The 16,074-nt window shown below is 36.1% G+C and overlaps 2 protein-coding genes across 2 annotated transcripts in view; one reads left to right on the top strand and one right to left on the bottom strand.

The window, feature by feature from the left end:
* The window catches only part of TIMP4 (TIMP metallopeptidase inhibitor 4), a 30,116-nt gene extending 27,763 nt beyond the window's left edge, over positions 1-2,353 (bottom strand). Inside the window, exon 1 of the mRNA XM_029996123.2 lies at positions 1,995-2,353. Within this exon, the coding sequence (XP_029851983.1) occupies positions 1,995-2,124 (130 nt within the window). The 5' untranslated portion in view covers positions 2,125-2,353. The remainder of the gene's footprint in view (positions 1-1,994) is intronic.
* The window catches only part of SYN2 (synapsin II), a 193,194-nt gene that overhangs the window by 127,733 nt on the left and 49,387 nt on the right, over positions 1-16,074 (top strand). The window contains exon 6 of the mRNA XM_029996104.2: positions 15,229-15,291. Within this exon, the coding sequence (XP_029851964.1) occupies positions 15,229-15,291 (63 nt within the window). The remainder of the gene's footprint in view (positions 1-15,228; positions 15,292-16,074) is intronic.

Genomic DNA, 16,074 nt, shown 5'->3' with positions numbered 1-16,074 from the left:
CTAAGAACCAGGTGGCCCTCAGGACGCAGGTGCGGCTTCCAACCCGCCTTGCTTAACACAAAGCAGAGCTGTGGAGGCACAGCCCTCGTTCCCGGGGATGGTGCTGCGTCCCGGGCGCCAGCCTCCTGCTGCCCCCTCCCCAGGGCAGCCCCAGCCCACAGCCTTCCCGGCTGGACAGAAAACCAGACTTCTGGCGTCGGGGATGGAGGAGCTGGCTTTGCCAAAGTGCTTAGTGGAGTTTTCTCTTAGACAGGGCAGACAACTCCACTGGTCTTCTCCAGCTCCTTCAAAGTAATTTTGCTCTGCTTATGCAAGATATTGTGGCCAAAGCAAATGAGGTAATTAATCCATAAATGCTTAGAGCAGGTTTTATGGATACCTGTATGCTAAAGTGTATATAAAAGTATGTATAACATATTTATGTGAAGGAATATCTACATCCTCCTATCATTTTAGAATATATAGAAATGCTGTTTTTAAATGATAAAGATTAAACAAAGGGATCCTTGATAGAAACGTTCCCTAGCCAAAAGGTGCAGTTTACTTAAATAGGAATATTTATAGAAGTGAGAGCTTGAGCATCAAGTCCAAATATAAAGTAGTTTTATTTTACAATCTTCCGTATTTAAATACAAATAAAAAGTAGCATAAAGCTGCCATTTGTGAAATGTATCTAAGAATGGAATAAATCTTAATATATATCATAAGAATGGCCAGTATGGCTTCCCTAAGCAAGATGGCTCATAATGAGTATTTTGAGTTTCCTCTATACTGTGAAATTGTTTATTTAGGAAAATCTCTACATGAAGTCTGTTCAAAAGCTGTCACTTTCTTATGTATAGGAATGCAGCAGACTAATACAGTTAAATGTATACATATGTAATTAAACTCCTGGTAGCACAGCTATTTTCTTTCACACCTTAAGCAACCCCAAGTTTGTAATGCCTAGTGTGGGTAACTTAATGAAAAAGATTGCTTAACATAAGCAGATTAAAAAACAATTTAACTGATGGCCACAAACAGAGCTTAGAGTTTGTCATGGCTACAAAGATTTTCTGTCAGGGTATAAAAGCAATTAATCAGTATGCAGAAGGTATTGCCTGCCCCATAGAGATGCTAATTTTGTGACACTTTGGAAACTCATGTTCTACATTTACTGTTCACACTAGATGGAAGCTAACCAGCCTTAGCTTGAGCTAATGAAATCAAAAGACTGCAAAATGTCACATTTTCTTATCCCCATGCAGTCTAATTTTGCGATCTTTAGTTTCTTTCTATAAGTTGTTTGACAATGGCAGTGCTGATTGAATATCATGAAACACAATTATCCTAAAGACTGGAAAGTTATATTTGTACAGAAGTTCATCTGCAGAATATAAAGGGCCTATCAGTTGCCTGTTCAAGTATTTTTTGAAAATGACAAAAAAAACCAACAACCAATTAAAGAAATTGTAGTATAGCAGAACAAAGATCAAGAGTTTCAACATGTTATCACTAGGGACTTTTATTTTGGGGGTGTTGTTTCTTTTTTTTCCCCCAAAGTGCTATAAAAAATATCTTTATGCATAGTTTACACATAGCAGATATATTTAGATAGAATATTTTATTACAGATACTGTTAACAGTAGCTGTTTGAAAGTTAAGGTATTCTCCCCTGCTTACTCTAAGTCAGGACCTCATATAGAAGCTGTTCCTATTTTAAAAAAAAAAAAAGCAAGCCACTAAATAATACAGCAATTTCAACAATTTGTAACCACAAAATGTTCTGGAAAAACAAGAAAAGCAGAACAGCTACTACCATTTTTTTCCCCCCCATAGCTCTCTCTTTAAAAGGGATCTCTGTAGTCATTTTGGTTTAAAATCCTTCGAGAGACTAAGCCACCTGGTTAAACATATTCCTCTCCAGCTGTACGAAAAAAAATTCACAGCAGTCAGAGTAGCTCCATTTGATTTCCCACCGCCCGAGTTAAAAGCACGTAGCTGTTCTGACTCACCTAAAGCCGAGTCGCAGATGAGCTGCTGCGGATGAGCGGGGGCACAGCTGCACGCCTCCACCAGCTCCTGAATTCTGTGGGTCAGAAGTAGAAGCACTGAAAACAGCAAGGTACTCGGTACAGGAGTCATGTTGCCTTAAGCACAGCTAATCGGTCAGCCAAGAGCAAATGCTTTCTTACTGTTGGTTTTATATCTAAACTTCCTAATAGCTATCTGATTTCTTCCGCATGCAGTTCAATTTCAAGCGACTTGGATGGTTTAGGAAAGCCCTCTAATGCTCACTCTGAGTATACGCTTATGTTAACTGACTTCTAATTTCCCTGACATAGGACCCTCTTATTTATGGCCCTGACACTAACTCCTAACTCCGCCTTCCTTTAAGGAAAAAGCACATCATTGGTGAAAGTTATTGTACCAGAGGAGAGGTTACCTTAGGAAGCATTGCTCTGTTGCTCTTATGAGTCAGTAGAACTATTAATAATCAAAAGCCTTTACAAAAACATCTTTTACAAGTATCTGAAGCTGATTTTATGATCTTCAGCAGAAGAAAGATTTTACCTTTTTCTAGTAAATTTCCTTCCAGTTTGAATGTAAAAACTAGTTCTGCTACCTTCTCTATTTTGGTCAAGTAAACAAAGCTGTCCTTTTTTAAGCTCTGTTTTCATTTGCAGTCCCTGATCTTCCCCTGCACTTCTGTGCATTTTCTTGAAATGACGTCCCTGTTTGCAGGCTGGACAGAACTTCATTCATGAAAAGAAAATCTTTCAATGCTCTATTTGTGAGCCTTGAACAATTGGTAGTTACAAGGAATAATGAATTAAAAATAAAAGCTGCAATAAAAGGCATTTTAAAAAATTATTTCATCACTGATTTAATTTAAAATAACAAGGAAAAATATACCAATGGTGTATGTTGGAGGCACAGCTCTTTCTCTGCATACCTTATTAATGTAAGTCCTAATCAACACACATCTGTATCTGTATTATCTGGCTCATGTTATACATGGAACACAGACATAAATATAAGAGTTCGGAAATCTTTTTCAACTTCAGATAATTTGTTGCTGTAGCAATCTGGATATGTGTAACATATACACCCTCTTTTATAAAGAAGTTTTTTCACGAGGGAGCAACATCAGGTTTCATAGGGGGTGATAAAACACATCTATGGATAGACATGCAGGACAGAACTGCTTAAAGGATTGCATGTTTTGTCACTTCACAAATCAAGCTTAGGAATTGAAAATTCATTAACATAATTTGAACCATTTCAAATCCAGACTCATGAAAATGTATTTAGTTGGGGCTGAGATTTAGGTGTACACAAAGTAGATTGTTATCTTTATATAGATGTGTACATGTTTCACAGCAGCAGATTTATTTTATTTTTGAACAGTAAGAGGTCAGTTTTACAACTATTAGTGCTCTGATTCTCCTTTTTTTTTCCCCCCCCCCCCCCCAGAAACACACTCCATCTGTTAAAAAAAAAATACACAAATATTCAGAATTATTAGAATTGGGTTTAATTTTTAGATTTTTAGATCCACATTCAAAACTGAGCCAAGAATGTTGTACACTATGTCCTGATTTAGTTCAAGCAGCCATACTTTGATTTTTATTTTTCCAGTCTGAAGTTTTGGCTTCAAATCATAAGGTTGGATCCAAGTCCAGGACTAACACCTGAAAATAATTTAGACCTATTAACATCTCCATTCTTACCTGCAGGAAACTCGCTTCTTTCAGGAAGCTTTTCATGTGAGTGAAAAGATAAAAAAGATATGAGGCTGAAATCTTACACAGGAAGTTCAAGCTACAAGAAGGCCACAAAAAAAAAAAAAAACCCAAACCCAAACCCAAGCAGGTATTTTAATGGCCTCTGTGGGCAGTAGTTCTAGGACTATTGATTTTCAAGTCTCACTTAGGGCAGTAGGACTGGAAAGTGAAGAAGGAATTAATTGAGAGCCATTGATTGGTTTCCAGATGACATCACATGGCTGCTGCTACAGATGATCTAAATAGACCAATTTGTTTACTGTTTCAGTAAAATTCAAATAATAAAGAAATATGCTGGGCACACTGTCTTCTTTAGCATCGAGCATGCAGGTCTACCTATTCGACGTTAACTAAGGCACGTTTTGCCTAAGATTGTCCAGAATAGCACATCAAACTACTATGCTCTTCATGTTCTAAAGACTTTTATATCTAGTACAATTAAACTAATTGTGCAATCAAACTAAAAGTATTATGCTCCTAACAAAATTTAAAAATAATTTTTTGACAATTTAGAAATGAATTCACATCTATCTTGTAGACATAGTTGAGAATTAAATACATTCAACTGAATGTGTAGAAATGTAAAAATGCTAAAACTAAATCGCATATGATAACTGTGCAAGTGCCATAAAAACACATTTTAATTATGATCTTGCATAGTATTGCCTGCAGCTACCCTTGAAGTAATCCAGTTGCATTTTTAGGAGTCCTTCAAAGCCATCTGTACATAGGTGGAATATTTAAAGCATGATTACACTCAAGAGAGGCAAATGGCCACGAGAGAGGTTTATACTCAAGAAACACATTCCCCGTAGGTCTCGCTAGACCCAGTCAGCATTGGAAAGGATAGGCTTGGAACATGCTGTAAGCAACAAGACCTTTCAGTTGTAATACGGATTTTAGTGAAACTTGTGGCTAGAAGGTTTCTCAGCCCCAGCATGAAACAACTGGTCACAACAACAGCGGGAAAGGCAGATATGTACACCGGTCAGTCCTAGGGTACATGGACTTACTCATTCGAAGCCGGGACTTGAAACTGTCCATTCTGCTTCCCACACACGTCTAATGAGCAGTTCTTTGGTAGGTGTATCTTTCATTTCTTCACGACAACATTGATACGATCTTATCATTAAAATGTAGAAGACCAACAATTTTTGAAACCTCACCAGAACTTCTGTTTTCTGATAAATCTTCATTCTGAAACAGTAAGTTTTGTCAAATTACTATCAGAGTTTAGACAAAGACATATTTACATCATAGCACTTGAAAGGGATGTTAGTAAGTCTGGAAATCTCTATACTCAGGAACATGCTCTCACGAACGCAAGAAAAATGCATTTTTAGTCTGTTTGTCAGAGGAGACAAATATTACCTGTAGCTTCTCCCGATACCAGTACAGTGTTTGAGTACCTGTGACTGCTGAAGAGTATCAGAAAGCATTAGGTTTTAGCTTGAAGCTGCCTTGTCCTTCTTTGTATTGTATATTGTTAGTATTTTTCATTGTATTAGGAAAATTACTTTTAGAGAGTTCAAAAGAAACCCTATGCTCAGCACCCATTCTGTATTACAGTTAGATCTTGACCTTGTAAAATAGAAAGATTATTCCCAACAGACGTAGAAATATTCCTTGGCTAACTTTTAAGCAAAATAATCTTATATCCTAAATAACAGTAGAGAAATTATAGCCAACGTTTTAGAAATATAAGCAGACTGAACAAAAGAAACAGTCTTTTTACTATTTGTATAAATGGACTAACAGTACAGGGCTTCTTTCACTATGCTGTATGTTATGATGCCAGTTTTCCTTTAGTTTGATAAGTAAGCCATGATATCATAGCAAATTATGTCATAACACTAGTGAAGGGTAGCAGGATGAAATAGTACCCACTCCCTGGTTATATTCTGATACAGCTAACGCTTGCTAATAAGAAACAGAAAAGTTCATTTATCAAGGGATAGTCACTGATTCCTTCAATTCATTATTGCCACAGTAGAAAAAACACTTGGCACTTTCTCATTTCTGTCTAGCTAACTAAGTCTAGTGTTCAACAACTAATTTCTGATTTCTAGTAAAACGCAAGAAAATAATAGAGGATTGGGGATAATCCACTGTATTTGCTGATGTGTACAATATCAAAACAAGGCAGGAAACCTGACTACAGTCAAGTTTATGATCGGGTTCATCTCTTCTCAATGGGAATTCCAATTCTGTACAGGACTTCTAATTCTGGAGGGGCTTTTTGTACTGTGGGTTGTCATGATCCTTGTTAATTTTTTACTACAAAGCATTAGCGTCTATCAACAGCATTCTGGTCATTAATTGTTTCTTTCTCTTCTAACAGCCCCCAGAGACCAGTATTAAAAACACTAGCTCTCCTTCTGTGGGATGCCATACATGCAGAATCCTATGGAGTGAACTACTGCTTCCCCTGAACTCCAGAGCAAACTCATACTGACTTTATGATACTTTCATCTCTTCCCTGGGAGTTACCGGGGGCAAAAGATGATGAGTAAGGTGCATCACCCTTACAGCTGCCATGGGGAAGGCAGCGCTGCCAGGTCCCCTCTGCTCCATGCTTCTCTCCCACCCTTCCTCACTGTATCTGCTCTCCCCTCTCACCCGTCAGCCTTTTGCAGCATCGCAGGTCTGCAGGATAATCCACCGAGAGCACTGCCTTTGTCTGACCTCTACTGCCACGTTATCTCCTAGCGCTGCTGTCTCCCCTCTGCGTTTCATTTTTCAGAAGAGGCAGCACTGTGCATTCAGTTTATAGATTCCTGGGTACTGGTCACGAGCATTTCTCTGGCAGGCTTGAGTTTGATGCTTTGAGTTATGTCAAGGAGCGCTGAACTGTGTTGCACAGGGATTGTCCATACAGCTTTTTCAAAGGCTTTTTAATTATAGTGGGATATGCAACAGACACCTTGCTGTCCCTTCCAGCTGTCAAGCAGTTTGAATCTACACAGTGTCTTTTGGTTGGACTGCCTGCCTTGTACCTTAGCTTCTGGCAGTCTACAGAGTATAATTTTTTATCTGTATCAATCTTACTATCTCTCCATTGTGGTAAATGAATCTTATTTTAGCATAATAGCAGGCAGGATTCTCCACAGTAATAGTTTATCTGTTGCCTTCTTGATGAGTTCTTTTCTCCCTAGTTCTCATTGGGCATTGCATTTCTTTTTCCTAAAAACTACTTTCAGTTTACCTGACATAGTCACAGTACACATCCTGTACAAAAACTGTACAATCATGTAGAAAATTCAAAATTAGAATAGTATTTCACAAAACAGATGAGCTTTCATGGATTTTAAATTCCAGTGCCGCCATATTTACTACAGCCTGCTTCAAAAGGGAGCGTATTTATAGCTGTCACTTCCGAAATACTACAGGAAAAAAAAACACCATACAGTTTATAGTCACAGCAATTTGGGTGGCAAAACGTGACTTGATTTTAGAGGCAGCAGTTTGCTAAATAGTTGGTAGAATGATAGGAATTGAATGAAACACTGACATGCCAGAATGAAAATATAATTTGTCTTTGCAAAGATTTTGTCTTCTCCAGAATTTCTACTAGAGATCTGTGGGAACTGCTCTTTTAGATTCACTGCCATTATACTTAATGTTTTTCTTGTTAATGACAATTTCTGTTTTCATGCTGTACAGGTATTGAAAATAGATTTTTCTACCATCAGATCACTTCTGTGTTGATTTAGATAATTATTCTTATTTAATTGAAGAATAGTTGTGGGACAGAGGTATTTTAGATTGATTTCCTGGTTCAGATTTACTTGATCGTGTCACTTTATACACTAAGATAATGATTTCAGTGAGTACCAAGACAATTGGTTTCTTAAGATCCAGTCTTATGAGGTGGTGTTAATGGCAACTGAAGGCACTGTGTACAAGGGCTGCCCAGAATACCCAATTTTGCATCAGCTCCCATTAATTTCAGCGGGAATTGAGGTGGCCCAGCATTTCCCTGGCACCAATCTATATTGCATTTACTTAGTTTGTAAGCCATTTTAACCCTCTGTTTTGAATAAAGAAATCACAATTAAGGTGCATTTGCCTCTCTTTGGTTACCTGGCACACTAATCAGATTAAAGCTCTACTCTTTTTATCCACTTGAGCTTTTAGATTTCTTTAATGCTCCTATTTCTAAAAAGGTAATACAAAGCATATCAGATTCTCCTTTGGCTTGCTGCTTGTGTAAAGGGGGTATAAAACGTTGCTCCATACAGCTAGAATTTTACACCTACTTTTTTCTGTCAAGGTACAAGGCAGCGGAAAATCTGGCTCGACATCTCCAAATTGTGGTTTGTGTTTGTTGTGAATACCAGCTGTTTAAGCATGATGTTTCTGCTTCTCTTAATGAAGAGAGGAATATATTGGGCTACCCCTGCTGGTGGTGGAGAGCTTCTGCACGGCAGAGCCCTGACTTTATCTTGAGATTGTGTTTTCTTCAAACCAAATGGACCAGAGAAAGTCCGTCTTCTGCTTGTTTATTGATTTAGGGCTCTTCCTGCCCGTTTCTGGGAAAGAAAAAAATGAATAAAAGACCACGTTCATTATTTCACTTTTTATTTCCTTTCTCCAAAGTAAGCAGAGCAAAATTAGATTTAGTCTGATGCATATTCCACAAATAAATTATGTGGAACTAGAGTGGTTAAATGAACTTTGCTTGAGGATTATTGGAAAGATAAATATTTAAACACTGAACTTGAGGTAAGTCATGTTTGTGCAACATCGGGGTTTTTTTGTCGTGAGTCGTCCCGCCCCCTCCCCCTTTTTTTTTCCTGTTGTGGCTTTTCTAGTCAACTCAACCATGAGGACATTAAAGCCAGGGTGAATACCAACTTCAAAAAACTGTGTTTTCTGTATTGTTGCCAGCAGAGGGCTTTCTTTTTCTTTTTTTTTTTTTTTTTAGCAGATGATCTTTGCCTATTTTTATGTAGAGCTTTGATTATATTTTACATTATATCTTACTTAGAAGGATTCAAAGTAAATTTACAAGAATTCAAATTATATCTCTTGGAAATAAAACAGCTTATATTATGTAACTCTAAGCATTGTTCAAAAATACTTAAATTGCAGAAGAACTTATAAACCTTTGAGCACCTTAGTGTATGAAGCTTAAATTTTAGAGATTTATTTTCAGTCAATAGACTTACGGTGAAGAAATTGCAGGATGACACTCTAGTAAACCAGACTTACAAACTCCAGAATATTTCTGAAATAGGAAAGGATAGGTATTATTTCCATTACATATAGAAAAATACAAACAATAACACAGATTAAGATTGTGCTGGTTAACTATATAGCTATCTACTGGTTAACTAAATAACCTTCACTTCAGATTATAGAAGATGATAATAGTGCCTGTAGGTATTGTATAAGTATATCAAGCTAAAATGCTTCTTTCTACAGAAAAAAAGCTCTTTCTGAGCACCTATATCATTTGATCAGTGTCTTTTTTAACCAGTTTAATTTGGCAAATTTTTCTTATCTTCCAGCAAAAGCAAAGACTAGTAATTGCAGTGTTTTCTGAAATTGATTGAATTTTATGCATTTCTCTGTTCATTCAGTGTAATTATTAATACGTGGGATCGGAACAGAAGATAGGCCAGACCTAAATCTTTTATGAAAACAACATATTGAAAATATCTTAACATTTCAGAAGAGCAGGAGAGTATTACTTTGCAGATTTCAGGCATTTAAAATAAGTTCTGACCAGTAACTAATGAATCTTTTAACAGAATTTGTGTTTGAATCCAATTTGCAAGTCATCCTACCAACATGGAAAAGGAACGTTTGATGTAATAACTTAAATCAACAGAAGAGTAAAAATCCAAAGCATTTCAAGCCTTAATGAGGATGATTTGATAGCTTCTTGGTCCCAACACCAGCAGTTTCAAAAAGCTTTGTGTTTCCACGCTAGCTAACCCAACAGATGTCATGACCTGATTCTGAGAGACTTAATGACATGAGAAACATGCTTCTGTGATATATTTCAAAATAATTTGCTGTGAATGCACACTTGCCTTAATTCGCAACTTCAGAATATTGGGTCAAATTTCTTCCTGCATTTAGTAACTCCATCAGTATATCTCCTGTTTGGGATAGTCTTTGTCTATTCATAAATCTAAATAGTTTCATTGCAACTATAATTACTTTGCTAGTTGCCTGTCAGTAGTATGGAAAACAAAAAGAGCAAATGGAAAACTGGAGAAATAATGTGTGTCAAGGGTTCCTACTGTACTGTCTTTGCTCTTATCTGACTAATATGAATAGATCCATTGAAAAATGAATGGCGAATCTGCAAACATGAGAGGTGTTGAGGGGTTGCTGTCTGTATTATTATCAGTAATTTAAAACAATTAAAGAGTATTAAAGTTGCTGCTGCAAGTGGTTTGAACATATGAGTCTTGTACCTTGGCCTCCAGTTTACCTAAGGAGATGGTGGAGTCCAGCTGTCACGGCATTTAGAAGCTCTATCAGTGAAGCTCAAGTTTGAGCCGGTTTGTCAGCTGCTGTAGTCCCATTGCAAGTATATGGCTGAAAAATCAAATCCACTCATTTTAAAAAAAATCACTCCTGTGAGGACTACACCAATTAGCTTCAAATGTGTTCATGTAAAAAACATATTAGGCCTGTTACAGAATCAATTTTAGTGACATTCATTCAACACCATTAAAAGAATTATTTTCAGCTGGACTGCCTTGAAAATAATAAAATAAATGGTGGTTATGTAAAATAAAGTGACAGTAAAGAGTTAAGTGGCATGCAAATGAGCTCATGAATGAAAAATACTAATATATAGTTATTTGGATAGGGAAAAGATAGACATGTTATTAAAAACCATGAAGATTTTTCAGACAGGATATTACAGTCACATTTTAAACCCATATATACTGTTGTATTTCCATTACAGATTTAATCCCTTGTTCTCCTCTGTCCTTGAACCCTTCCACAGTGCAGTTAACCAAGACAAGGTTAGGCTTCTAACACTTAGACAAGTGCCCGGTCTGCCGAGAGGTTTTAAAGTATTACTGCTATACTCATAAAGACTCGTGTCGACATGAGCGACCTCCCAGTTTGTAGGTGTCTTGTGGTAACAGCCATTAGATTTTTCTGGTCGTTAAGTATGTAAATTTAATTCACGCTATTGGTATATGACAGAAACCATTAAAACATGTCATTTCAGTAACGCAACTTCCATGCTAAATATTTCTCAGTTTGAAACTTAGGAATCAACTTCTGTTATCCAGATTTTAAAATGATTCTTCTTCGAAAGACCTTTTACTACTGCCTTCTATCTGCAAAGTGTAATCTACTTTTTGCTCTCTTAGGGAACATGTCTTCAGGTAGTACCTACTACTAGTCCTAGTCCTAGTCATGGAAGTGAGCCATGCAACTTACTCTGTTAAGGTTCTGTTGAAATGAGACTTCACATTTATTTGAAATAACAGTGTAAGAAGTTAAAACCACAGAAATTAAAGTGTTTAGACTCAATCCGTCTTTGTAATTTTTAGGAGCTGATAGAACATTTTAATACACGGTAAAGTTATTTTGATTAATGATATCATATTAGCAAATATCAGTAATGTATCTCAACTGGTTTTTATATGGGTTCCTACAAAAAGCCATGACAGTTTTTCCAGTTGCTACTAATATTTATTGCCAATCCAATCATATTCATATATAACTATGGAAAATTGTGTTGCATGCTTGACGTGTATTTTGTTTTCTCTGCAATTAATAATGATAGTTTATTGCATTGTTATATATGTTATAATAGAAGTCCTGTTTGTTCTAATTTTTTTAAAACATTCAGATGGATTTTGTGTATATTATATGTATGTGCAAGTGTTCATACAGCGTAGTCCATTTCCATCTCTCATACATACGAACTTGCCAAATTTCTTAGTGTAATTTCTGTTGTTGGTCTTTTCTGATTATTTTCCCTCAGTTTTTAATTGTCACAGTAGAATTTATACTTTTCTGAACTTAAGAAAACCTTTGAAAAATAAGCTATATTTTTGTAAAATGGCCTTTCCCCCTCAGCAATACATTTCAAAGAAAACATGCAATGAGTCCTATTAGAATCAGCTCTATTTGAAGTGGATCCATTGATACATGCTAGCTCTTCTTTCAAGGTCTCTCTCTAACAAGTAACTATAACATAGATTAAGAGGAAACCCATGGAGCTGGTAAGTTTTCACTGTTACTGTCACAGTTGTATGGTACATAATGTTTACCCAAATGTATAAAAAGTCTTGAGACTGCCTGTTCTGTTAAGACAGAAATTAACATAAAAGAGCAGATTAGGAAGAGGAAAGGACTCAGATCAAGTTTTCTATAATTTCAGTAAGAAATTTCAGGCCTTGTTGTTGCTTGACAGAACAATAGCATGCACAACTGGAAACCAGTTAGTGTTAGGGAGGTGACTGCAGGATGGCACAGGTCTGGTCCTCATGTATAAAGGGAGAACTGTGGCAATCAAAGTAAGAGCAGGAATAAAGGAAACACTGTTCAAAACCCAAATACCTACAACTTCATCAGCCCTGAATTTATGGGCCTGTCACAGTGATAGATACAAAGAGAAGCACTGGGATAATTAATATTTGTCTGCCTTCTATGCTACCTGGGTTTTTTTCTCTCTGATGTTTGAAATGCAGCATTCAGCACCTTTTTCCCCTGCTACCACCTCTTCTCTTTGTCTGTGCTGGGATGTGGTAAACCACATGAAATCTTGATATTGGACTCCAGAGCAGAATGAACTCTATTGCCTTAAATGATGTTAGTGCATTTTTCTGAGGGAGAAAGCAGAATTTCTTTTTTTTTTCTTTTTGGTTTTTTTGAGTTAGTGTTTGTCCCTGCGGCCCACAGAGGATTCCACAGCTTTGGAATCATGGGTAGATACGTGGTCCTCTTAATTACAGGAGTGCCATTTGTATTGCTATAGTTAGAGGTCTGCCAGCATTTCCATTACAAACCCCAGTTCAGTGGTTTATAGTTCAATCATAAAAAAGTGGTACTGCCCTTGTGAATCTTGAGTCAGGCAATGATTTGTTCTTCCTCTCCCCCAAAAAACTGAAAAAAAAGTGGCTAGTTTTAAAATATGAAAGCAATAAATAAGTGACTAGATGTTGACTACACAGGACCTTGCATTCCTACAGTTTAGCAAGAACCTTATTTTTAAATTGCTGTATAGGTGACCTTTACTGTATAATGCTTTTGCAAGTGCTTTTGGCTATTTTGAAACTAATGCTTTTTTTTTAATGCTTACATGCCTTAACTTAAATTGGTTAGATTGAAACAGATCTGTAAAAATCAATTAAATGTATTTTGGATTTAAAGACCAATGCTTGAAATGATTCCTAAATGAGAGTTAAATAAAAGACTTTCGAAGTTTTCATAGTTATTGATTCCTACAGTGTTAGTCTAAGAACCCAGAATTTCTGCAAAAAATACAAGTTACCTTTACTCAGGCACTGAAATGTGACAGCTACAGTTACACATGTAATACAGAGCACTAAGAGATGGTTTTCAGAATGGTCTGCTTGCCTGTGGCAGTAAACCTTGATTTCAAATCTCGAGGATGCCCTAGGAGAAGATACATATGTAACATCTTTACTTAAATAATGGAATAAATTAACTAGGATTACAGTAAATTTTTCATAACTGCAAGTCTTTAATTCAAATCTGGTTTTCTCCTGAAAAGACATACTAGCCGTAGCTTTGGGTTTGATGCAGAAATCAGTGAAAAACCGCCATGGCCTGTGTTGCGTAGCTGACAACTGTAGGACCCTGTTGTTTCATCAGGCTTTGAGAACTCTGGTGTATTAAAAGAGTAGATCCAAAGATTCCTCCTTTTTTCTTCTGATCAGGCAGAGCAGAAACTGAGATTCTGTCAAAAAACAAGCAACTTGGTTTTGTTTGCTTGGATATCCTTTATATGTTTTTTTAAAAAAGTCAGAACAAAACAGTATTGCATCAGTATGCATTTTAGGAAAGCCAGAGAAAGTCCATTAAAAAAAAAAAAAAAAAGAAAAGTAAGACATTCATGTATTGTACTGGGAATCCTACGGTAAGTAGGATAAAATATGTACCTTGCAGTGAATGCCCACTTGTTCTCTTGCAGATTCGCCTTTCAGTTAAAGTATTTTTAAAGCAAGCATCCTTAAATCATATTGAAAATAAATGTTTAAAATATAGGAAAAGCGTTTGTGAATTTTAATTAGCTTTATAACCCTACAAATAGGTCTGGATGTTACCAAAAGCCAAGTGAGCTTTTTAATCTTTATGCCTTGATTTGAATGTCAATATTTACAATCCCATGACATTTTCCATGCAAATACCTGTTTGTGTTTGTGTGTTTCTGTCCAATGTTGTACAAAGCACAGTGAGATAAGTGTGAACTCCATTTAACCTCTTGACAATCCTTTGTAAGTATTTGGAAAACAAATTTCTCATAAAATCTCTAAAAACTCTTAGTTTATTTTCTAAAGCATCAGCTTTGCCTTTGATTGTATTTACTGTGTTAAAATTTGATACTAAATGAAGGTTTCAGACCCCGTAATACTTACTGTCCTGCTGCTGCCCAGTTTAATTACATCGAGGGTGTTCAGTTTTTTATTTCTAGTTACAATCCTGTCCTACTAAGTATTTGTAATTACACTTGGTTGATAAAGGTTCAATATATGTACATTTTAGGTGGATGAAAAAGACAAAGAAATACCAGCTGTACCCATGACTGGGAGATCTAAAACTTCTTCAAATGAATGATGGAAGTAAAACTGGTTATTCACGGAACTTTCTGAGAGACAACCATTATCGTTTGATTGAATAAAGCATATTCATATGCCTTTGTATATTTGATTTCCTAATCAATGGCTGAATTATTGCTTACATTCTATGCAGAAGCTGGAGCCTTCCTTAGAGAACTCAGATATTCTGTAACAGAAGCTAGCATCTGCCTTTAAAGAAAGTTTTTTTGGTGAATTAGACATCATTGCTTTCATAAGTGGTCACAAAAAGAATTTACAGCCTTGCTAAATAATGGAAATTAGGGGAAAAAGGTGATTGATTTGACATCATTAATGATTATAACCTTGGAGAGTGTGAGTTTACGGGTCAGAAAACACAGTAACAAAACATAAAATACGAAATAGCAGAAATTCGGTTTAAAAAGTGAAGTCAAAAGAAATACATAGAAAAAATTAAGATAGAAGTACACCACTTGTATGTATTTGGAATAACATAGCACTCAGAAAACATACACAGTAATTCATCAGAACATGTAGTCTTACATAGATGAGTAACAGTTTGAATAACCACATGGCAAGAACAGCTTTGGCTGCATTATGGTCATGCTTAAATAATTTTCATAAATGATATAGCTTAATCATTTAACTCATGGTTGCTATCTCTAATATGTCTGTTTTGTTTCCCCCCTTAGCTAACAATGCCAACATTTCCTGTTGTTGTGAAGATTGGACATGCTCATTCAGGCATGGGAAAGGTGCAGATGCTACTTATTGCATGTTAGGAGGCTGGCCGTTTGTCTAAAATAATATGCATGTTCTTTCGTTTCCTGGATATTTTAACTTATCAGTGTCCAAATTTTGTCTCAGATGCCCACCCTTGCAAATCTCTGCTTGTATATTATTCAAGAAAGCATCTGTCTTTAGGAAAATATTTAAACGCGTAATATATTTTCACATTGATGCCTTTTCAGTTTATGCATTGTCCTGTATAGGACATTCTTTGAAATATCTTGAGATGTTTTCTTGAAGCAGAACCTTATTTAATAATTTAGTTCACTGCAGTGAAACTATTTAAGGGTCAAAGTCTGTTTGCACAATGCAACTTTTTGGATCTGGGAATATAGGAAGCTTTTGCCTTGGTTCTTTATTAGTTTCAGCTTGATACTGAACTTTTATTTGTTTCCTATCTTAATGTATTCTCTGTGATTGTTTCATACCACTATGTAACTGCTGCTTTCTTTCTCCAAAGTAATTGCATTTCAGTGGTGAGTACAGTTGTTTTGATATCACTTATCTCACAATGATGGTTCAAGGGGATATGATTTAAATCCCGCTTTCATTGGTATCAGTGAAAATTTCTAGTCATTACAGATTAACCACTTTCTCTTACTGAAAACACTTCAGTGCTTTAAGTGTTTGAGATTTTAAAACAAATCATCAGAGAATAGTTACATTTATCATCCTGAATCTGCAAATGCTCCATGAACGTAATATTTGCCACTAGCAATAGAAATAGAAAACTGATTCAATTGTATTTT

The sequence above is a fragment of the Aquila chrysaetos genome, chromosome 20 (assembly GCF_900496995.4).
Source record: "Aquila chrysaetos chrysaetos chromosome 20, bAquChr1.4, whole genome shotgun sequence".
NCBI lineage: Eukaryota > Metazoa > Chordata > Aves > Accipitriformes > Accipitridae > Aquila > Aquila chrysaetos.
This window is presented reverse-complemented; position numbering and strand designations above follow the sequence as displayed.